This window comes from Acartia tonsa, chromosome 10 (genome assembly GCF_053477335.1).
Source record: "Acartia tonsa isolate MP-2025a chromosome 10, ASM5347733v1, whole genome shotgun sequence".
Classification (NCBI taxonomy): domain Eukaryota; kingdom Metazoa; phylum Arthropoda; class Copepoda; order Calanoida; family Acartiidae; genus Acartia; species Acartia tonsa.
The window spans coordinates 13,124,993-13,150,168 of record NC_137269.1 but is presented as its reverse complement, the minus strand read 5'-3'; the positions used below and the strand labels follow the sequence as shown (position 1 = coordinate 13,150,168).

General features: G+C 39.0%; 3 protein-coding genes across 7 annotated transcripts in view; 1 reads left to right on the top strand and 2 right to left on the bottom strand.

Moving 5' to 3' along the window:
• LOC145329451 (alanine--glyoxylate aminotransferase-like) overlaps positions 1 to 25,176 on the top strand; it is a 557,715-nt gene that overhangs the window by 408,936 nt on the left and 123,603 nt on the right. The gene's annotated exons all lie outside the window — the stretch shown is intronic.
• LOC145329446 (U4/U6.U5 tri-snRNP-associated protein 1-like) overlaps positions 15,068 to 25,176 on the bottom strand; it is a 31,305-nt gene continuing 21,196 nt past the window's right edge. The window contains exons 21-23 of the mRNA XM_080173595.1: positions 16,484 to 16,609; positions 15,883 to 15,997; positions 15,068 to 15,536 (exon numbers count right to left, since the gene is read on the bottom strand). Coding sequence (XP_080029721.1) covers positions 15,505 to 15,536; positions 15,883 to 15,997; positions 16,484 to 16,609 — 273 coding nt within the window. The 3' untranslated portion in view covers positions 15,068 to 15,504. The remainder of the gene's footprint in view (positions 15,537 to 15,882; positions 15,998 to 16,483; positions 16,610 to 25,176) is intronic.
• On the bottom strand, positions 16,788 to 21,331 carry LOC145329453 (uncharacterized). 5 transcript variants are annotated; one of them, XM_080173611.1, is made up of 3 exons: positions 20,524 to 21,331; positions 20,286 to 20,338; positions 16,788 to 20,119 (listed from the first exon to the last, which is right to left on the bottom strand). In XM_080173611.1, exon 3 carries the CDS (start codon positions 19,537 to 19,539, stop codon positions 19,054 to 19,056), a length of 486 nt encoding a protein of 161 aa, XP_080029737.1. In that variant the 5' UTR covers positions 19,540 to 20,119; positions 20,286 to 20,338; positions 20,524 to 21,331; the 3' UTR covers positions 16,788 to 19,053. The 5 variants fall into 5 exon arrangements, with proteins under 5 accessions (XP_080029737.1, XP_080029739.1, XP_080029734.1 ...); XM_080173613.1 differs by having other exon boundaries at positions 20,630 to 21,331; XM_080173608.1 differs by having other exon boundaries at positions 20,286 to 21,331.

The following is a 25,176-nucleotide window of genomic DNA, read 5'->3' as shown; positions in this document are numbered from 1 at the left end:
GCAACAAGCCAAGTAGAGGAAGTCAAAGCCATCTTTTATCCAAATATTTCAGCTATTTCATCTAAATATAATTGTGTAATTGTTTATTTGACTAAAACAAAGTGTTTAATTGATTAAAGAAAATCTAATACAATAGATATAATCTAGATACATACTCTGTAAATCCGCAAACAGGAAAATAGCGGAGGAACAATCCAGCCATGTTATTGGTTAGAAAGTGTACTGGTTTTAGTAAACTTACATTTCATACGCATAATGAGCCAGCTTTAAATAGTCCCACTTCTTGGGTAAATTATAGGGATATCCGGCCATTTTCAATACCCGGCCGGATACTGGATATTGAAACTATCCAGATACCAGATATCCAGCTGATTTTAATGCCGGATACCAGATATCCGGCTGATTTTTAATGCCGGATATCCGGTTATTTGGTAATTTGCCGGATATTGAACATTAGCCAGATATCCGGACGAAACCTGATATCCGGCATTAGAATTCAGCCGGATATCCGGTATCCGCTAAAAAAAAATATCCAGCCCAACCCTTGTATATTATATCGTGTAAAAATTTCTTCCTTTGTATAATGTGAAGTATATCACAAAATATTTATGATAAGTCATTAAGAAAACGCATTAATAACTGCAATAAAACCTGTGTTAATAGTAATTGGTATCACTATGAAAAAGGGTTAATCTGAAAAATATTTTTTTTAGTTTTTGCCATGCATACAGAATAAAATATTATAACCTTTATGAGGACTTGTATGTTTTCATTCATAAAGGAATGAAAATCTTTAATGTTATAAGTATATGTAAAATAATAAAAGTTACTAATAAATTATAATCAAATATATCTGGTAAGCCGAGCGTTCTCGGCCCACAGGGTAACGAGTTCGAGTTCAACGAGCCCTAGCCTTTAATTATTCTACCAAAACAAACAAGCAGGATTCAATCATACAGAAATTATATATTTAAACTGAATAATATTTACAAGCAATGTTTACTATATATATACAACAGATTATAACAATGGTTAGGTTTGAAGGGGGTGTGGGGCGCTAGGGCTTAGCTCCCGGCGGTAGACAGGCTGTGGGGGCAGCGGTGGTAAAAGGGGAGGCAGCGCCTCCCGGTTGTATAAGCGCGTGAGGGACGCGTGATAGTTGCATGTTTGAGTCCCCTCCCCACATTTAGGCAGGCCAGTTTGACCGCTGGGTTGCGGGGTCAACAGCGGTCATGAGATAGATGGTGATATAATAAGCTTAGTGCAGGGGGTTTGTTATCATAAGTCACAGCGAAGCAACTCTGTAAACTGCCTGTCCGTCTGGGTGTCGTATTACCACAACCTCCCCTTCAAGGGTTGCGTGGCTCCCGAGCCACCAGGCCTTGAACCTGGGGATACGACAGCCTATGCCTGCGCAGGACAGGCTCTTCTTGGGGCACAGCTCGATGGAGGACAGCTCGGGCTACACAGGCTCCCCGGGACACTCGTTGCTCGGTCTGGCTGTGGTTGGATATCAGCATTGTCAGCTCCTGGTTGGCTTCTAGGCGTGGGTTGGCAACGGCCAAGCCCCGCCGCTGGAAATTTTGCCTCGTCTGCAGGATTAGCTCGGCCTCAGCTGGTAACTGGACACGGAGGCCTAGGCTGACTCTGGTGGTTCCTAAGGGGGGAATGACGATGGCAGAGGGCGCATAGAACTCCATGGGGGCGCCTGCTTGATTCAGGTTGCTTGGTCTCCTAGCTCCTACCCGGATGGGGATGGCTGTCATCAACAGGGGGCACATGGCTTCAGCTTCGTCTTCTGGGGCGGCCTCTTCCATCGCAGTGGCTGGTTCTTCTCCTACAGGCTCGCTGCTGGCTGGCAGGTTCTCCATGTCCGCGTCAGGATTCCAGATGGCATCTCTGGGTGGCTCTGGAGTGGGCGGCGGCGGCGGTGGTTCGTTGGGCTGCTCCTGCAGGTTCTCCTCTACTGGGTCACGATCCTGGCCGCTAGGCTGTGGGGCGGCTGCGGCTGGCTGGTGCACTGGGAGCTGTCCTGGGTCGCTAGCTGCGGGCGCCGCCGCTCCAACTGGCAGCTCGGTGGCATCCTCGTTGCCGTCCACATCAACTTGGATGTCTGCTGGGATCTGGTGGGCAGTCACATCTCCAGTGTATTTGCGCAGTCGGCCTACATGCGCGGTAACTTCTGAGATCCTGGCTACTGGAGAGGCAGGTTTGATGACATAATGTACTTCGGTAGCTTGCCTCACTACTTTCCAGGGGCCAGTCCATCTCTTGGTAATCTTGGCTGCCTTCCCTGGCACCAGGCGGGGGGCCAGGTACCAGACCAAGTCTCCAACCTCATACTTGGCCGTGCCTTCGTAAGCTGCCGCGCTCCTCCGGATGGCTCCCTCCTCCTTCTGCTGGATGGCATCATACACTGCATAGTAGCGCTGCAGGAGAGCTTGGACGTTGGCTGGAACTGAAGCATATTCGGTCTCTGGCAGCCGTAGTACCATGTCCACCGGAAGTTTGGCCTCTCTCCCAAAGAAGGCCAGGAACGGGGTCACGCCAGTGGATCTGCAGGCCTTGGTGTTGTAGGCAAAGGCAATGGCAGGCAAGTGGGGCTCCCAGTTGTTATCGTCTCTGTCTAGGAACAGACGCATGCCTGTATTGAGCGTCCGATGGAACCGCTCCACTCGGTTGGACTGCGGGTTGTAGGGTGGTGGATGTGTCAGGCCAATCTCAAGCCTGGAGGCCAGTTCCTGGAATACCTGGCCAGTAAACTCCATTCCATTGTCGGAATGGATCTTCAGGGGGCATCCGAACGTGGCCAGGTGGCGGTGCAGCAGGGTCTCGGCCACCGTGAGGGTGCGCTTGTTGGGGATGGCGTAGAGGCTGACAAACCGGCTGAACCCATCTTGGCAGGTGAGGATATAGCGGTTCCCAGCTGGGGTCTCTGGCAGTGGCCCCACCAGGTCGATAAATAGGACTTGCTGTGGATACCCCTGGCGGGAGGGCACGTGTATCCCTTGCTTCAGTCTCTCCTTGGTAACCTTCTGGACACACTCAGGGCAAGTCTGAACCATCAGACGGACGTAACGGGCCAGGTTGGGCCACCAGAAGTGCATGGCCACGCGGGCGATGGTCGCGTCCATCCCAAAGTGCCCAGCCATGGGGGTCCCATGGGCTAGAAAGAACGCGTCCTGCTGGAGGGCCGAAGGCAGCAGGTATCTTGTCCTCTCCCCTGTCAGGGTCTGGTCAGTGGTGGTGAGGCAGCCATGCTCGTCAAGCCCCAAGGCTGGGAAGCGGCTGGCGTACTGCTGCTCGTCTCGTTCCTTGCCACGCAGCTCAGCCTTGGTTGGGGCTTTGCCATCAGCCACCCATTGGCGGACACGGAGCAGGAGGGGGTCCTGTGTCTGGGCCTCCAATACTCTAGCTGGGTCCAATCGGGCGGCAGGGGGCCGGCTAGCTGTGGACTCCCCTAGCTGGCAAAGGTTGTGGATATACTCAGCCTGCTCTGCTAATTCTTCGGCGCTAGCCGTTGGCATGTTGGCGTCTTCCCGGCGGCTGAGGGCGTCGGCGTTGGTATTCTGGGTGCCAGGCCGGTGGCAGACAGTAAAATCTAGGGCCGCTAGCTCCTCCTGCCAGCGGGCCACCATCCCTGTTGATGTGTTCAGTGATTTCATTTGCAGCAAGGCTGAGGAATCAGTGTTTATCTGGAAGCTGCGGTAGGACAAGATGCCGTGGAATTTTCGGATCCCATACATAATGGCGGCCATCTCTCCTTTCCAGGACGGGTAGCGCGTCTCAGGGTCGGTTGTCTTGCGCCCCACGGCGGCAATCAGCCTCTCCTTGCCATCCTGGCATTGACTCAGTATGGCAGAGATGGCGCGGCTGCTGAAATCTGTGGTGAGCTGGAATACCGCTGGCAAATCAAACCTGGGCGGCGCTCGGATGGGGGCCTTGTGGAACTTGTCCTTGAGTTGCAGCAGCTGGGCTTCCATCTCAGGCGTCCAGGTTAGGGTCTTGGCCGTCTTCTGCCGATTCATCTCGTAGGTGAGGTCTGCATACTCTGGGATGAACAAGCGGTAGTATCCAAAGAACCCCAGCAGCGCCAGCAAATCCTTGGGGGTGCTGGGGGCTGGCCAGTCCAGGATACGGTCAATATAGTCCTCCTGCATGGCTATCCCCTCACGGCTGAGGGTGTGGCCCAGATAATCTACCTTGGATCGAAACAGCTTGGTCTTGGCTGGCTTGAGGCGGATTCCTCCCCTGCGGTGGGCTTCCAAGACCTCTCGGAGCCTGGCCAGGTGGGCCCAGGTATCCTGGTGGAAGGTCAGGACGTCGTCAAGGTATGACTGGAGGTTGGCTGTGCCTAGTGGATTTAGGACCCCTGCAATAAACCTGGAATAGACAGACGGTGCCGTAGCCAGGCCAAAGGGCATCCTTTTCCATTGATACAAGCCCCTGGGGGTGGTGAAGGCGGTGCAGGGCCGGCTGTCCTCGGACACACGGATGGTGTAGTATGCGGCTACCGCGTCTAAGGCACTGTAGACACGGTGCCCTCCAGCTCATTCTACCAACTGCTGGATCCTAGGCAGGGGGTAGCTGTCCAGCTCCAGGCACTTGTTGAGGGCTCTGTAGTCGACGGCCCAGCGGGTGCTCCCGTCCTTCTTCTTGATGGGCACCAGGGGGCTGCTCCAGGCGGAGTCTGACGGCTCTATAACTCCCTCCTGTAGCCAGGTGTCCAGTTGCTTCTCCAGTTCAGCCTCTTGCTGCGGGTTCAGATCCCTAAATCTCTGGCGGATCGGCTGGGTCCCTGGCTTGAGGCGCAGCTGCAACTCAACCACATCTGTGCAGCCAGGGGTAGAATTGGAGAAGACGTCTCTGTATTCTGACAACATACTCCAGACCTCCTTCTTGAGCAAGGGGTCCTTTCGTAGGAACTCATTGTCTTCCATCTCCAGAGCCTCCCACAACTCCTGCATTTCTGGGGGCTCAGCAGGCTCTTGGAACGAGTGGAGGCGTGGGGGAGGCGTATCAGAAACCTCTAGTATGTCAGGCTTGACCAGCTCCCCAGCCACTGGGAGGCCAGCGTCCAGCAGGAGGGGCACCTCCCCTTCATTTACCACCAATACTCGAAACACAGTGGCGGAGCCAGGCCTGTGGGCATACAGGCCTTCTGGGATGACAAGATCCTCCCCAAACCTCTGTTCTGGGGCAGCTAGTTGGATGGCATCCTTGGTGCGATGGCCTACTAGCTCAACAGGGACTGCCATGACCCCACGGCCAGGCAGGACCACCCGCTTGGCTGTGCGGAGCTGGGGTGGCTGGCCATCAGTTGGAGTGACAGCGCTTAGCCTATACGTGGCTGGTGCGGGGTCAGCTTTGGCTCCGGGGCCCACCGGCCGCGACTTGACGGGCTCGGCTTCTGGAGGGGCTGACGTGTCGGAGCCAGGGGTGGCTCCGAGGGCGTCCGGCCTGCTGGGTCCAGCCTTGGCTGCGTGGGCGTCCGGCCGCGACTTGACGGGCTCGGCGCCGGGAGAGGCTGAGGTGCTGGGTCCAGCCTTGGCTCCGTGGGCGTCCGGCCGCGACTTGACGGGCTCGGCGCCGGGAGAGGCTGATGCCTGGGGGTTGAGTGTGGCTCCGGGTGCCGCAGACCGCGACTTGACGGGTCTGGGCTCAGGCTGGGCTGGCTGACTGGCCGGGGGCCCCAGGTAGAGGGGGCCAGGTGGACACGGCTGGCCGTTGATAAAAGTGTCGGCGGAGAAGATGGGCTCTGGAGGGCTGGCAATCTCAGGGAACGTTGTTGGCAGGCTCTCCCTCGGCACCTTGGGCACTGGAGGCAACCCCATGGCTAGCAGGTTGGCCCCCTTGTGTGCGTTGAGCTCAGCGTCCACCCAGTGCGTGCCTTTCTCAACCACACGCGGCTGCTCTGGCAGGGGGCCTGGCAGAGGCCCCTCATAACTTAGCTCTCTCTCGGCTGTCTCCCGGTCAATGGGGACGCCACGGAGTGGGATAAACTCCCCACGCACCCACAAGCAAGGTGGTTGCATGTCGAAACAGAGCCTAGTTCCGAACTCCTTGAGAAAATACCCTCCTAGGTTCAGAGGGTGTGAGAGGTTCCGGACCACAGTCACGTGGTATAGATGGAGTATAAGGGTGTGTGAGACTGCCATATATAACTCTTTTAATTTTCCTATTACCTGGAGGGGCTGGCCTTCCTCGTTAGCAGTCAGGATTTGGGTGTTGTCCGGAATCAACATGCGTTGCACGCCCATCGCGTGCATGAGGTGTTCAGAAATTACAGCAGACCCTGGTACACGGTTGCCAGAATCGATCATGGCATCAACCTGTACATGCTGGGCAGGGTCAGGAGTAGGAAACCTCACCCTGACATGGCAGGGGAAGTGGAGGTCCTGCCCTTGAGACAAGGGGGCCTCTCGTTCGGCTGGGGTTGGCAGAAACTTCGGTGGTGGCCGAACCGCAGCTATGGTGGTATCGCTTACCATGGTGGCTTAGACTGTAGCTTCGAATCACTAGAGCTTATTAATTATCACTGGGTCAACAATTTTATATTTATTTTTATCACTTGGTTGACATTTATACACACTTATGTGTTGTTATCACTAGGAGCTCTAGGTGTGATTCTGGAAGCACTGGCAGCAGGGAATGTCCGTCCTGCAAGGTTCAGAGGGGTGACGGCGGTAGGGAATGACCCGTCCTACAGCGCCGCTGGTTCGAATCCCGAAAATGGCGGCAGGGAATGGCCCGTCCTGCAGCGCCTCGGGTTCGAATCCTGGGAGGCAGCGGCAGGGAATGTCCCGTCCTGCCGTGCCTGTGGCTCAAAATCTGCTATCCGTCGCAGTGGTAGGGCTTACTTGTGTGCTGAAGCTTCGCAGCCACACATTGCCTTCTTAGGGAGACCAGCACCCAGCTGTCTGTCTCGTAGGTTTGGCCTGGGTGTCCTGGGGCTTGTCCCAGCTACACTTGCCAATTTAGACTCAGTTCTGTAGCCGTCTGAGCTAAATTATCCGATTGCCGTGGCTGCGCACCTAGCGCTACTCCTACACGGCACGGAAAAAGCGTCTTAACTGGCGCTTTTAGCAGGCTAAATCTGCTTGCCGTAGGCCAGAGGCCCACATATTGCGTTCAAAATGATGGAAATTCGACCTAAAAAGGCCGTCTCACGGGTCAGTTGGCTTCTCAGTTGGCGGCTGATTGTCCCCTTACTTGCCAAAGGGTCCAATCAGAGGTAGAATAGGCTAGTTCTGTAAGGCTCGATCTCACAGCTGACACCAAGTTCTGGTAAGCCGAGCGTTCTCGGCCCACAGGGTAACGAGTTCGAGTTCAACGAGCCCTAGCCTTTAATTATTCTACCAAAACAAACAAGCAGGATTCAATCATACAGAAATTATATATTTAAACTGAATAATATTTACAAGCAATGTTTACTATATATATACAACAGATTATAACAATGGTTAGGTTTGAAGGGGGTGTGGGGCGCTAGGGCTTAGCTCCCGGCGGTAGACAGGCTGTGGGGGCAGCGGTGGTAAAAGGGGAGGCAGCGCCTCCCGGTTGTATAAGCGCGTGAGGGACGCGTGATAGTTGCATGTTTGAGTCCCCTCCCCACATTTAGGCAGGCCAGTTTGACCGCTGGGTTGCGGGGTCAACAGCGGTCATGAGATATATGGTGATATAATAAGCTTAGTGCAGGGGGTTTGTTATCATAAGTCACAGCGAAGCAACTCTGTAAACTGCCTGTCCGTCTGGGTGTCGTATTACCACATATATATTCATTTATTCGTTTCATATTGATTGTGATGCCTAATCCAATGGCACTCTAGAAATGCACATTTCCTGCTTAAAACAAAAGGAGTTTCAAAATCAAAATGGATTAGCCAATAGCGTCGGAAATATTAACACAGCTAAGTCGCTATAAAAGGGAAGACGGCAAATTGCTAGCTTACATTTCCATTTAATCCTACATATAGGTAGCCTAATGTAACTCTATGTATGTATTTTTATTCTGCTCAAACATTTGTCACAATTTGCAAATCTAGATAAATGCTAAATTGTTGCGCAGTTCATATGATATTCATATAAATGAATGAGTTCTAAGTCAGCTTTTTAAAAGCGAAGCTTTTCTATTATTAGGGTCGTTCCGTCCGTACGTCCGTAACGGATAGCTTTTTTCGTTAATTTAGGCAAGTCAGAATTGTCCTATCAATTTCAAATTAGATATGTACGATTTAGAAAGCGTAGCAACTCAATAATAATTACCAGAATGTCTGTACGTCCATTTTAAACATGTTGATTATTTTACTTTTTTATTAACGACTTTTTATGTGATCTAATTATCTGATTGATCTGTTTTTTGGTATATTGATTCCTGGGACAACAAAGTATAATGTTATAAGCGAAGCAACTTTATAATCAAGTCCTAAAAATGTAAGTATGTTCATAAACATTATCCTGTATCAAGAAGTTTTTCAACAAATTAACTTACAATTTTGCTTAGACTCTTGTATGTACATCTATATTCTGATTTTTCAGTTCTGACACTATACAAGTGTTAATGTCCGTCTGTCCCACCGTTTCAGTGCTTCGCTTTTATGAATGTTGTCATCATTGTTTTTCTAGGGGTAACTAGGGGTAAAGCAGAATCACACTTTATAACTTCAGATATTTTACTATCTATAAAAAAAAGTAGCTTGATGTCCGTTTTAAGCTTAAGATCTCGGTAACCACTGAACCGATTGGATTCCACTCTTCAGGGAATATATCTACTGGTCCCTTGGTGGTTTTAGGCTAACAAAAAACAAAAAAATCTCCCCCAATTTTTTAGGCAGGTTATTTAAAACATTGGTGCTTCAGCACCACCACCACAGTTTTTTTTAAATTACCTCTTGGAGCAAAGCCCCTAGGTAGGGGCTAGGGGCGAAGCCCCTAGTTATTTAAATAAAATAAGGAAAACCGGATGAAAAATAAATCAAAGCTAATATTGGGTTCATCCTGCTAGGGTATTTACCAAAGATAAATGTTTTACCTTATTATATGCTGACTAAGTATTGCTTTAAGATTTAAAATAAAAACAAGGATGACAACATCCATAAGTAGCGAAGCATAAACATTAAATAAGAATTTAGATATTAGTTGACAAAAGCATGTATATTAGGAAAAAATCACGAAACCTTTTCAACATTTGTTTTTAATTTCTTAATATTTATTTATATTTCAGTACTATGACTAACAGACTGTCGGTCAAAGTAAATTACATACTGGATGCTCAGAACAACGGGAAATTTAATTTTGATATTTTTAACTACAAAAATTTAAAAAAAACGGACCATAAACACCAAAGATATGAAGAAAAATGTGAAAAATATAAAAATAGCCAAAAACCTGCAAAAAGGCAGTCTGACCGCCATTGATGTGTTCTTGAAACGAAAGGAAATTTAATTTTGATATCTATAACAGAAAAACTTTGGAAATTGGGCCATAAACACCAAAGGTATGGAGAAAAATGTGAAAAATACAAAAATAGCCTAAAACCTGCTTAAAGGCAGTCTGACCGTCATAGTTGTTTTCTTGAAACGACAGGAAATTTAATTTTTATTCTATAACTGAAAAAAATTTGGAAATCGGACCATAAACACCAAAGATATGGAGAAAAATGTGAAAAATACAAAAATAGCCTAAAACCTGCTAAAAAGCGGTCCTATCGCCATTGATGTTTTATAGTTATTTGTGCTCCTTGATAATGGGAATGTTGTCAAAAAATTTCAGCCTTTTATCTCTTATAGGAGCCGAGAAAATCACGTTTCCCCCAAACTAAGACGGACAGACGGACAGACGGACAGACGGACAGACGGACATACGGACAGACGGACATTTCAAATTATAGAGTAGCTTCGCTACTAACAAGGATAAGTTTATGTTCATAAGAATCGCAGCGACAAACAAGGTAATGTTATTTTCTTGTATCTTAAACAATTTGGATAAATTAAAGCTCTCAAAATAAATTGGTGTACATCCTCAATGATGATAAACAAAATTACCATTCTCAAGCTGAAAATTATTGGTTGAAAAGTTTGGACAATAAAGTTTTGAATCAACCAAATTCAATATAAATATAAATATAAATTCAATTTGAGCCAACGAATGACATTATATGGTTTAAATGTAATTTACAGTTAAATGTCCTCTCTCTCCTTGAAAATATCCTTATCATGAAGAAGCTTCGCCACTAATTAAGAATTTTTTATTTCTAATTTTGTGAAACTTTTTATGTAATACTTTGTATTAAATACGCATCAAACATGTAGAATCTTTATTCTAAAAACTAAAAAATAATAATAAATTTATATACATCATATATGCTTTTTATACGTATGCTTTAACGTTTGTTGGTACTTTTATTTCAAATTTTAAAATTAATTGGTACTTAATGATCAATTAATCAATTGAATTGCTAAAATATTTGAAACATTGCAATTTTTTTTTACAAAAATGTGCAATTTTAGTGCAAAATCTACATGTTATAGACACAAAACCAAATTTTCCCTACCCAGAAAATCCAAGGGGGAGGGGGTAACTTGTTTTTATCCAGGGATAATTCATGACGGGGAGGATTGATTACCCTTTAACATTTTTTTATGGGATGGGGGGGGGGGAAGGGGGGCGGGTTAAAAATTCAAATCGTTTATGGATTGTAAAACAATTTACAAATGACTTTTAACCATGGCGATTATTGTAGTGGGCAATACCTCATATTATTTGGGATTTTTCGTCTATCCTCCTTCAGACATCACCTTTCCCCCTCCCAAACTTGGGTTGGGGTCCATATTGTCAGTGGGCAAAGTCATATATGTCAAATCTTAATATTAATATGTTAATTCAAGACCAAATTTTTGTAGCACTTGAAAGAAAAACATAAGAAAATGCTTTTAAGATATGAAGAGGAAATATTTAGTGAATTTATGAGTTGGTTCATGATGATTGATCAATGGTATCCCAGGGAGTTTATACTTACACATAGGGTTTATACAAAACACCAATTTTGTTCTATATGTTAGTAAACTAGCGGCTACGCCCTAAGAGGCCTCTAGGGGTACTTGAGATGGGAGAAGGGAAGAACTAACGTGCCCCCCTCCCCATTTCATATGAGCAATTTCCCTGGTGAGGGTATCTCCCAAATTTAGTGTTAAACCTTTCCAGGACCTATCATTCATCTATATAGGACCAGCTATATAGAAAAGGAAAACATCCTGTTATTTTTATAAAAGGAATATTGAGTTTTTTCAAAACTTCAGTTTCTTAAGGGATGAGACAATGGATGATATATCAATATACATCTCCATTGCTAATAAAAAATTAATCATTTTGCAGAAAAAAATTATTTGTTCAAAAGGTTAGAAACTAATAATTTTGATCTATCCAATCAAAATTAAATATAAGTACCCAAAGTTTTGAAACCAACCAATATGTGAGCGTGTTTATAAAACGTTGGTTAATAAACAACAGTCTAATGCCATTCGCGCCTGTCTTATTTCATTAAACTGACCTTACTTACTTAACCTGAACTTAAGTAACACGAATAACTACCCTCCCTTATTTTCAATTCATGTAAATAAAATTGATAAAAAATAATTAAAAGTAGTCGATTTTTAGTCCTTAATAGTTATTTCTCGCATCGTATTATAAACAGCTTTCCGCGGATATAGAATGTACAATTATAAGATTAAAACCATTTTTTAGCCCCGGGGTGCCGAAGGTTTTAAGCTTATGATTGTACATTTTTATATTCGTGAAAGCTGGATATAATACGATGCTAGTTTTTACGTATGGATGAGAATCGGTTCCTATTCCCCGGATTCGAATGAATACGAGAAAAAATACTAAATATTTTAATATGCTATTTAAAATAAGTAATTTTTCTGTTGCATGGGAAAATAGAAAATACTACTCTCACATTTAGAGGTTAATATCACAGGGATCTAAGGGATAAGACAATGGCCGATAAATTGATGTGCAACCCCGATGACGAAAAACAAAATTATCCCTTCTGTGGATTAAAATTATTGGTTGAAATGTTTAAACATCCTACTAAAAGTTTAGTCAACCAATAAGAAAACGTTATCATAAAACTTTGGGGACTAATATAATAAACAGCTCATTGTCCCCATCTCTCTGTTAACGTCATCATGGATAGAAGAACGCATAACAAATCAAGAACGATCATGTCCAGTATTAGCGAATGTAATATTAGAACATATATATTATAGTGTTACTGAAAAGGGAAGCATAATCTATTAACTAACTTGTAAATGATACTTTTTTGTCTAATGGCCCATTCTTGCATTTTAAAGATTTATTAGTAGCAAAACTACTCCATAATTCACGTTGTCTGTCCATAACACCATGGTGCAAATGTGATTTTCTCAGCTAAACTTTTCAGTAAAAATTCCTTTGACATATGCGCATCTAGTTTGTATATAGTTTGTCCGTCTGTCAAGTTTCATACATTAACCTTGTTCTTATTATTTTTTTTTCTTTGTCCTATTGTCCATTATATGATTTTTTATGCTTCGCTACTTATTGATGTTATCATCCTTTATTATATTAACAATAGTATATATAATCTTTTTTGAAATTAATCTAAATCCAATAATGCATTTCCCTTGATCACTGGAGAAAAGAGATTTATTCTATGAAAATACCAATCCATCTTTTACGACCTGATGTTTTTAATATTTACTGCTCTAAAACTTGATGTAAATCCCCAATCATGTTACACAAAATTACCTCTTATGTAGATTAAAATTAATGGTTGAAACGTTCGGATACTCAAATTAATTCCATTTAGTTACTTAGAATCTACATGGAAAAAATTCAAATCATTTGACACGGAGATGCACGGAGCAAACTAACACAAAAGAAACTAGAGTTGCAACACTTTTTAAATATAAATACAATTGTTTCAGCTTAGATTTAAGAATAAATAAATAAAAAGTGTGAGTTGTTTAAAATAAAAACAAAAAGTGAAAGTTTTGACACTTTAGAAATATTTGTTCTAAAGTTTTATATTCATACATTCTAGTAGATTTTCCTATTTAGATTGTAACACAAAAAAGACGTATCGAAGCAAAATTCATATACTAGATGTTAGGTTGTTAAAAGCACAAAATGAATATGCAAAAATGTCACGAAACCTTTAAAAATAAGGTTTGTCTTTTGATTATGACCGACAAAACAATGTACGTACAGACAAGATGCGCATTTATCATAGCTTTTCATTAAAAAATATAAGTCTTCCATGGTAGCCGTGAAAATCACATTCCCCTATAGCGTTATAGACTAATAAAGTGCTGGCTAACAAAGTAAATCTTATAGTAGCTTCGCTACTAATTTCTCGGGAAAGAGAGAGAAGTTGATAAATTTAAAGACAAATTTATTTGCAGTTTTATAGGAGAACTAGGAGAAAGTTTTAAAATAAAGTTAAGCTAATTGAAATGTAAATGAAAATAAATACCTAATCTATAATACAAAGTAGAACGGCGTTGCTACAAAAGACCAACTAGTGTTTGTCTGTCTGTAGCGAAGGATCTCGCTAACCGCTGAACTAATCGGGTTCTCTTTTACAGGATAACTTCTCATAGGTCCAGGGAAGGTTTATAACTATTTTCTTGGGGGGGTGGGACAACCCAACCCCCTCCAAAAAATGAAAATTAACCCCCCCCAAATTTTTTTAAAAACTAAAATTAAAATAGGAGCGACTACTCCCCCCCCCAAATTTTTTTTTAAAATTTTCTTTTAAATCTAAAATACGAAAAATTGGTTTGATCAAACCTCTTGGGACAAAGCTCCTAGAGGCTAGGGGCGAAGCCGCTAGTAATAAATAAACAAGGATGACATAAAAGCGAATATTAGAAATCAAACAGTAGAACTAACTAACATGAGCACTTGAAGAGTTTAAAAGTTAAAAAGCTGAATATTAAAGTAAAGGAATTATCAAAATCATAAGTGAACTTGTTGCGTAAATACAGGAATTGCTTACATTTATTAGGACTTGGTTATAGAGATGTTTCACTTAAATATTGTACATTGTTGTCCAAAATTTGTTGTTCCAAAAATCAATTAAATAGAATTATTTTGCCATAGGTACAAAAAGTTGTTGTCCAAAAAAATTTAAAATCGGCATGTTTTAATTGGACGTACTTATAACGAATATAGAGGTGCTACGCTTTCTGTATGAAACAGCTACCTGTAACCAAATTCCAAAGTTTAAAAACAATAGCATAATTCTAACATGCCTTAATTAACAAAAAGAGTTAACCGTTACGAACAAATATATCCTAATTATAGAAAAGATTCGCGTTTCAAAATGTAAACATGTTTGATTTTCCGGTAGGACTTCGAAACCGATAAATATCCACTGGATTAGATCTGGTTATGAGCCATAATGAAAAACCCTAAGTTATAGAGTATCTTTACGTTTAGTAACAGATAAACAAGGATGACAACATCCATAAAAGCGAAGCACTGAAACGGTAGGACAAACGGACATTAACACTCGTATAGTGTCAGAACTGAATAATCAGAATATGAATGTATAAGAGTCGAAGCAAAATTGTAAGTAAATTTGTTGAGAAACTGCTTGATACAGGAAAATTTTTATGGACATACTTGCATTTTTAAGACTTGATTATAGAGCTGCTTTGCTTATAACATTATACTTTGTTGTCCCAGGAATTAATATACCAAAAATCAGATCAATCGGATGATTAGATCACATAAAAACTTGTTGTTAAAAAGTTTTAAAAAATCAACATGTTTAAAATAGACGTACGGACATTCTGGTAATGCTTATAGAGTTGCTTTTTAAATCGTACTTAACTACTATAGGAATCACCACGCAAAATTTGAAATCGATAGGACAATTCTAACATGCCTAAATTAACTAAACGAGCTATCTCTCTGTGACGGACGTACGGACCGACCCTTATTATAGAAAAGCTTCGCTTTTAAAAACCCTAAGTTATAGAGTATCTTTACGTTTAGTAACAGATAAAAAACTACCTACTAAAATCAATTAACTAAGTTTATTGATCAATAATTTATATAAATGTTGGTAATATACCCGAGTTAAAGATAAATGTTTAGCAATTCTAACCAGTTTTAATCATGTAATGTTTTAAAGTAGCTTTTAGGATGAGGAGGGGGTGTTGAGAAGTAAAGAAATCCCCCCTCCCCCTAATTTAAACATAAATTTAATTTGCAATGCCCTTACCCTGCAGGGCCACTCAGTTCCCAATATAACATAATCTAAAGGTATCCCCCCCCCCCTTATTTTCAATAAAAAATAAAGGGGGGGGGGGAGGTAGGTATTAGTGCTCAACAGGGTTCTTTGTGTGAAAGGTCGTAATATATCACATGTTTCAATAGGTTGTAATCGCTGAACATTTGCCCTTATCCCTGTGTGTAATGAGGTACAAAAATTCATGGATAACTTGCCACCGACTATTTCTTCAAACTGTTCAACTGTTTGTTTCCTAAAAAAAAAATATTTTAATTTTTTAAAACCTTTATTGATGAACGGTAAAATCTGTAATGCAACAATAAATGACAAAAGAAGGGAGAGGGCGGTTATGCTTCCCTCAGTAAAATATTAAAATTGGTCTGAGAAATCTTCTAAAACAAATCAACAGTAGCTAGGATAACCCGCGGCATTAGCGATAATTAATGCCTGTCTGCTGTCGTGAAGATTGTAAAAATGGTACCTACTTCTGCTATGTCTGGAGCATGACACTAGACGCATTAGCCCGCTATCAGGCGCCACTCATTTCCATAGAGAAAAATGTCGTGCAATCAAGTGTGAAGGTCACAATATGACTATACCTGTCAGTACTAGATATGGAGTAGCCAGATCCTTAAGTCTCTCTTGTTGTTTGTGTAAGGTCTGCAGAGGTGTATCCACACTTGACATACGCTCCATAACTTTCTCCTCAGCAATCTAAAACAAAGACGATTATTTCCTAGAACCATTTATAGGTAAGCTGGCGGCTCGACTGTGGAATGTTCACTTACTGCAAGTCAAATTTCTTTTTAAAATCTGCAACTTACAAAAACTTATGGAATGCAGTTGCAGATTGTCTAAAATAATAATCTATAAATATTTATAAGCGTAACTTACTAACACACAAACTAACAGGCAAAATTTTTGGGGACCATCTTTTTAGATGTCCCATAGGCCTATAAAAAGACGAGAAATCATTGAATCATTTTTTTAATTGGTGGAAGAAGTGAAAACTAGATGCGTTTTTTTTCAAAAAGGCATAAATATTTTAAGATTAATTCTAGTGACTTGATTTTTATTTTGTCATTCGTGAAGAATTGTCTATAATAAGATACGATACATGATTTTTATGTATGGCTCAGAACCGATTCTTATCCAGCAGGCATTGATTGGTTTCGAAGACATACTGGAAAAAAATATTACCTTTCTCTGGCGTTTTTCAGTTTTAATCTTGCCACTTCCCTTTCCATGGAACTTGTGAGACAGATGTCTGAAGGCCTCCTTGCGGTTCATAGCCCGACCAGAGTCGTCAAGATATTCAAGATTAACCTAAAGATAAAAAAAAGTGTGTCCGGATAAGCTCTAGATACGGCTAAAAAAGAAGGTATACAATGTTTAAGATACGTACTTATCAAAAGCTTTTGATAAAAATTTTACTGTGTCTTTTGTTTACAAAATTCACATAGTCGCTATTGACGTGTAGTAATAGCAAGAACAAACAACTAAATATTCTAATAAAGTGTATTAATTCAAGACAAGTTAAACATACAATAATAATATTAAATATAATAGCAAGTATTCACTTTTGGGTTCGTGCCGAGTTGCAGAGCAAAGGTCTTGCTCCGAAACGGTTGACACAAGAACTAAAAGCTAATATACAAAATACATACATTGCTCTCAAGTCAGGAAGAAAGGGACTATACATCACATTTCTCCCTGGCTTTAACATGAACATGGATTTCAAAACTGTAATATTTCAGATTGAATATAACAATATGTTTATTACATGTTAATTGATATATATATATTATAAGTAGCATTGAATGCTTATTAAATAGATAATAATTGATCTGGTATGACACCTGCCATATTTTTATTTTATTTTTTTTATTTTATTTCCAGATCTTTAAACACTTCATATACATTTTTTTTTATTATTTTGGTTCCTTAGAACTCTTTTGTGTTTTTTTTTTTTTTTTTATATATTCCTTTTTTCTTTATGTGTTTTTTTTTTTTTTTGTTTCTTTTTAATATTTTTTTTTTTAAAAAAAAACATTGATTAATATATAATCACTGAAAATGCATTGATTAACATATAATGCATTGATTAACATACAAAACATTGATTAACATAGTTATTATAAATGCATGATATAAAAAAAAACACTGATTAACATATAACCATCAGATTTAAAACATGGCATTATAGAGCATTAATATAAAACATTAATTTTGAACCTTTTCGAGACTACTACTGCCTCAACAAATATTTAATACATAAAATAAAATAAAATATGAATTAACACACATAAAACTATAATTATTCATAATCATTGATCATAATATTCATTTTCTTTTGCCAAATTTTTCTTGATAATAGTAGTATCATTCATATCCATCAATCCATCATTATCCATCAATCCATCAATCATCTCACAAATGACATAACCATACCAATGCTACAACACCACAAACGATATAACCATACCAGTTGACCTTAGCTTAGTTATAAACTTAGTTATAAACTGGTTTCCACTTAGCAACTGTGATTTTCTCAAACAACACAACAGCCATTCACCTCCACCACAAGAAGCCTCCAATCTCTTCAAAAAATTGGAATCGAATCCTTTCTAGCATCGACTCTAGCTACTTCCCAAAATTCACCCTTTCCTGATTCAAAATACGTTGCTGATCCTGCAGGTTAGCCAACCGAGCATCTAACTCAACCATTCTAGTAGCCAAACCTGCCAAATGTTTGAGGTCTCAGGTCAAAAATCAGAACTGCTGTTCACATTTATCATCCAGGAGATTATATCTATTGCATAGTCAGGCATGACTTAAGCCTAATAATGACAACCACAATAACTGCTATTAACATCTCTGTTAGAATCCAAAAATCGACATGTCATTCAAAATACAGAAACTGCCAATGATTTTCGTTATAACAATGATGCTACTGTCGACACTCCAACCAATGATAACGTTGAAAACAATGAACAGAAACAACAAACACAGAGAAAACTGCAGCCGAACAAAAGCAACCAAAACCTTCGCCATAGATTGATTCGAAATCTGATCCATTTCGTTTTTCAATACTAACTATCGACAAAAACACCAGCTATTGACAAGTAAGATATCCAACCTGGCAGTCAAATCTACAACAGCCACATCATCTTTAAGCCCCGCCTTCTTTAGAACAGCTAAAATTTCACTAACCAGCATTATACTTTGACTGCCCACTGTATTAACAGCTTACAAATATCCGTTTTATCAGTCATAAATATATTTAAGATACAATGCATGCTATTTTAAAATTCTGCACAACTTCACAATAGCTTCTAGCCCATGGTGTATATCTCTGTTTATTATTATCTATCAACTAAATACTTCTCATTTTGACAACTGTAAATACATCTCTTTGTAGCTACCTGACTCACTGTGCATTTATTTGCATCATCCTGACACACTGTGCACATCTGTTCAAAATAAATATCAACATAATTCGTTTAGCTCTTTGTATCTACCTGACTCACTGTGCATTTATTTACGTTATTCTGGCACACTGTGCACATCTGTTCAAAATGTTACAATATCAACATATTTCATTTAACTCAATGTTATTTCATTATCCTTGACATACGAATCCTCAATTTTCAAATTAAGCTTCAAAACTACTCTCCGACGTCTTATTATCCACAACTGTTGCTTAAATGCTTAAATTTAACACCTCCAAGTCTTCAAAACTTTTCAACAGTTATTATAAATCTAGCAATCTATAAATCTAAATTACTTTTCTTCTCCTTGGCAGCAGTTGGACTGTTGATTGGAGTACTTATAACAGGTTGAGAAAGGGTTGCAACAACAGTATCAACAGATTGACTTGCTTCAGTAGGATTATGATTATCACTATCACCAGTACCAACAGATTGACTTGCTTCAGTAGGATTATGATCATCACTATCACCAGTACTATCATTAGTTGCATATGATTTGCCACTACTGGTTGATTTAAGACTCTTCTTGCCAAGATCAGTAATAGTCTTCCCATATATAGAGATATCATATTCAAGCTCAAAGATAGCTTCATCAATCATTGTTTGCAAGATATCATATTCAAGCTCAAAGATAGCTTCATCAATCATTGTTTGCAAGTATTTAATCTGTAACATCATCAGCTCTAGTACATCATGAGGAAACATATTCTGTTGCACAATAGACAGAATATTAGTAAATCCATAAACTCCAGCAGCTCCATACATTCCAAATATGTTGTCAATCCAGCACAGGCTTCCTTTGGAGTTTTGTGCAAGCACTCAGTTGTTAGCTTCAGGTACTTTTCATGATCACTAAATCTCCTTATAGTTGCCAGAGAATACAGGAACCTTGAACTTAATATCTACCTTCCTGGTGATACTCCAAGCTTCTTGACCGCATTATTGTTTAGCTTCCTGTTTAGCATTCTGAACTTCAACAGACTTCACATCTAATCTATAAACAGATTCTACAGCAGCAATAGCATGTTTCACAATATTACTGACCCAATTACTAAACAATCATAAATAATGCTCCTTTAATATCGATAAAATTCAACATATAATCGGTCATGTACCATAGTGTATCCTGTACCAGCCTCCACTCTCTCTCCACCAACAATTCAACATATAATCGGTCAGAGCAAAGTGTATCATATACCAGCCTCCACTCTCTCACACACCTTTTAACTATATCATAAAACAAAACAAATCACTCACCTACAAATAATACCAATGTCAACACAAAACAATGGCCAAATTCAAAACTATATTTCAGTCACCACCAACTACTTCTCTTGCGGCCGATCTAAAACAAAATACAATCATTTTAGATGCCAAAACTTATTTAATACATATTTTATTTTCACTCAACAAAATAAAATAATTTCTTTAACATGTATTAGTATATATAACATTAATCAAATGTATATCAATATTGAACATCATTAAAATCTTAACAAACTAAAACTCACCAACAGGTAATACTGTATCTCAACCACCACAACTACTCCTCTTTTCGACCAATCTAAAACATAATACAATTATTTTAGATGCCATACTTAAATGTTATCACTTAACAAATAAAATTTCAACATGTCTTCTTAAAAATGTATTAAGAAATATAATATTAATCAAATGTTTGTCAATAATCGAGCAACATAAAAATAATTCTTAATACAATATATTAGTCTAATACAGTAAAAAATTTACCTAATTATTCAATGAAATATCTGAATAATAACTTATATCATCCACAACTATTTTTATGTATTAGAATCTTGAAAGTTGAAGCACAACTAACTATTTTTCTCTATACCTGAGAGCACTTTCTTGCGCAGCTCAACTTTTGCGCATACAACGCCCAACTCCTGCTCATCATTGCTGCTACCTCTCTGCACCACCCCATCTTGCGCATACCAACTCCGAGAGACAGTGCAAACTTTCCTTGCCAAATTATTGCCCACCCCCCTTCTCCATGAAGAGAGACAGCTCCACTCAAATATCTAATGCATTATAACAATTTTGCTTCATGAAATTCTAAGCTTCATAAATAATTTTGCTGAATCAACATCACTAAATCGCAATATATACTATTCTATATCGAGTGTCCTTAATAAAATTTAAGCTTAAACAAAAACTTAACACATCCATTATAATTCCAAGTTTTAGTAGATTTCAATCCGCCCCTCAATATTCTTCCATTTTATTCTGATCCACCAAAACTTTCGCAATACGTTCATTATATTCCAAGTTTTTAAATAGATTGAAATCCGCCCACATCTATTCACTTTAATTTGATTCATCCAAAATTGAGCAACACATAATGTTTCAATTTCAAGTTTGAGTGCAATTTGATTCACCACCCTGTGTTATTTATATAATTGCTTCTCCTATAATTAGGTTTGGTCCGCCCATCCATACGACCATTTTGATTCACCACCCTGTGTTATTGATATATTTGTTTTTTTTCTATAATTAGATTCGGTCCGCCCATCCATACTTTACATCTATCTACTTTTTGTATTTCGAACTTTACATGGTAATTTCTGCATCAGATAGGTACAATTTAGAAAACGTAGCAACACTATAATCATTTCTATGACGTCCGTACTTCCATTTGTAAACATGTTGCTTTGACCACAAATTTCTATATGATCTAATTATCCGATTGTATACTAATTCCGGAAACAACAAAATTCAACATTATAATCGAAACAGTTAAAATATCTAATTATCCAATAATTTTATATGATCTAATTATCCGATTGATTCGGTGTATATTGATTCCTGGGACAACAAAGCACAATACTTTATGATTGCGGTGTCAATAATTTCATATGATCTATTTATCTGATTGTTTTGATGTATATTGATTTCTGGGACAACAAAGTACAATATTTTATGATTACAGTGTCAAGCATCCAATCACCCTTCAGACAACCAACACTCTGAGATGCACAACCTTTTTCGAGAAATTTTAACTGTGCATGGTATTGAATTGCGCCTGTTTTAGCCCAAGGCATTCCCTCACTCTAACTATTTACTTCTAACTATTTACTTCATTTACTTCAAGTATCTGATATAGTAGCAGTGAGAACCATTTTTAACTTTGTTAGTTATGACTCAGTGTCAGACCGAGATTTAAACCTATCACCTACCCAACGACAAGTAGATGTGCTACGTGTTAAGCGGTTTACAAGCGAAGCCACTCTATAAGCAAGTTCATAAAATGTAAGTAAAACATCAATCTGTATCAATCAGTTCTTTTTTAACAAATTTACTTACAATTTTACATCGACTCTTATACACTTATTTTCTCAGTTTTGACACTATACAAATGTTGATGTTCGTTTGTCCTACCATTCAATGCTTCGCTTTTGTTAATGTTGTCTTCCTTGTTTTTTACAAAAATTATTCAGTTCTGACACTATGCAAGTGTTGATGTTCGTTTGTCCTACCATTCAATACTTCGCTTTTATTAATGTTGTCTTCCTTGTTTATTACAAACAAATTTGCTTACAATTTTGCATTGAATCTTATACACGTATATTCTGATTATTTAATTTTGACACTACACAAGCGTTGATGTCCATTTGTCCTGCCATTCCATTGCTTCGTTTTTACGGATGCTGTCATCTTTGTTTTTATACATCATATCCGAAAACGTTTCAATTACAATAGAAGTCATATATAAGTCAAACTAAACTTGCACATTTAACCACCAAGTCTAAACAACACATTTAGTATTAATCTATATTGCATCACCCATCTCAAAACTTGCACAAAGTTTTATTTTCAACAAACATCCATAAATAATATATCCATTGTACACACATCAACAAGTTTTCTCTAAATCCATAAATAATATATCCATTGTACACACATCAACAAGTTTTCTCTTCTCTCCATACAAATATTTCCAATAACATTCATTTCCTACTATACAAATATTTCCGATAACATTCATTTCCTACTATACAAATATTTCCGATAATTTATTCATATATATATAATATGTCCATTTCAATTCTGCACACATATCATAATTAATCCACATATAATATGTCCATTGTACAATCCAATTCTACACACATATATATAATATGTCCATTTCAATTCTGCACACATATCATAATTAATCCACATATAATATGTCCATTGTACAATCCAATTCTACACACATATCTCTCACTCACTCTCTCTCTCTCTCTCTTTCTCACATCATAATCAAATACTGAATAACAATTTTTGCTTCATTAAAAATTTTTGCTGAGTTATGCATTCCAATCTTAAATCGCCATTTAATTGTTTAAAATAAATCTAGTTAAATCCACAAAAATTTCGCCCACCAATCAAATATCACATTCTACTGATCATGATGACAAGTATGTATCAATCCAAATCAACGTAAATTCAAAAACAAAACAAACAAAATTTCTGTTCTATCTATAATAGAAATTTCGTACTATGAATAATATATCACAGATCAAAGATCACATATCTATCTTCACGCAAGTACAATCGTTATTATTCATAGCACATTTTAACCATATTCAAAATATTTTGTTTCCATACATATAAACTTAAGAGTAGCTTTACTCTTATTTATACATAAACCGCAATATAATTGTTTTAAAATTAAATACTTAGAACCATAATAACTGACTCAACTTTTAAAACAATTTACAGCCTTTCATCAAAATTCTAATACCTTTTAAAATATCTAATTTCAAATTTTTATCCAATTTTCATAAAATCACGATTTTAACATTTAATAAAATCAATTTTCTTCCATTAACAATTTTACAAAATTGTATTCCTATTTTCGTTGAAATTAATCCATCTTCAATTTTTTTTATTATTCTTATCTCTGTTAGACACCACAATAGTCTGAAACAAAAATAAATATATCCAAATATCCAATTCCAGTGTAACAAAACAAAAAAAAAATAAATGCATATATTTTGATTTTCATAATAACATAATCTCATAAACTCGTATTCAATAGTTAACAAAATGTTATATTTCCAGAATTCAAATAATTACCTTAAATCAAATTATTTTCCATCACAAACTTTATAGAGTTGCTTCGTTTCTCTCCTTATTATTTAAACAATGTCAGCGCTTTCCAAATTATATGTTATAAATTCTAACCTTGTGCATGGACACCACAATGGCAGATAAATTAACATTTATCCCACTAATTCGAATAATATCAGAGATCTACATTGATTAGCAATGGATACAACAATGGAAAATAAATTGACGTTCATTCCCAAAAAATCGAGTAAGATCAGTAATATACAGGGATATAACAATAGCAGATAAATTTTCGTTCATTCTAGAAAAAGTTGCTCCACAAATAATGAGTTTTATTTCCTCAATAAAAATACTTCCAGAAGCACAACTTCTATACATTTTTATAAGCCGTCAAATCTATCAGATACAAAACTTATTCAATTATAGATATCTTAATTGCAAAACTACAAAAATCGATCGCCGCCACACCGCCGTCAAATCGCCGTAGTACATGTATATCCTGCTGATACAATCCAAAACTGTAGAGAAAATCCTTCTTCCCTGCAAATTGTAGAAAGAAATACTCGTTTAATCAATACACGTCTGTCCTGAATGAGCTATAGAAAGAAATACATGTCTAACAATATACGTCTGTCCTTGTTTACAATACATGTAATCCTTGCTTCCCTGCAAATTGTAGAAAGGAATAAACTGTAGAGAGACATTTTTAACAATTTTTAACAATACTCAACTGTCCTCGTCTCCCTGTAAAAACAAACTATAAAAGGATGACATGGAATAAACTGTAGAGAGACATTTTTAACAATTTTTAACAATACTCAACTGTCCTCGTCTCCCTGTAAAAACAAACTATAAAAGGATGTATTTTTTAACAACACATGTCTATCCTTCTCTCCCTGCTGATACATGTCCAGGGCGGCACCTTTTCCCCTTTCATGGTGTCCTCCACCAACATAGTACATGTCCAGGGCGGCACATATCTTTCCCTGGACATTATGTTGGTGTCCTCCACCCACATGTTGTCCTGCAATGTCCAGGGCGGCACCTTTTCCCCTTTCATGGTGTCCTCCACCAACATAGTACATGTCCAGGGCGGCACATATCTTTCCCTGGACATTATGTTGGTGTCCTCCACCCACATGTTGTCCTTCACTAGACAGGATGGTGTCGTGGTGTCCTTCAATGGACAGAATGGTGACATGGTGTTCTTAACCATCACATATCTCTCCTTCACCAGGGGTTCGACCTGGTTCACCATCTCTCCATTCTTCAAGCATAACTGGTCCAGGAATTCGACCTGGTCCAGCATCACATGTCTCTCCT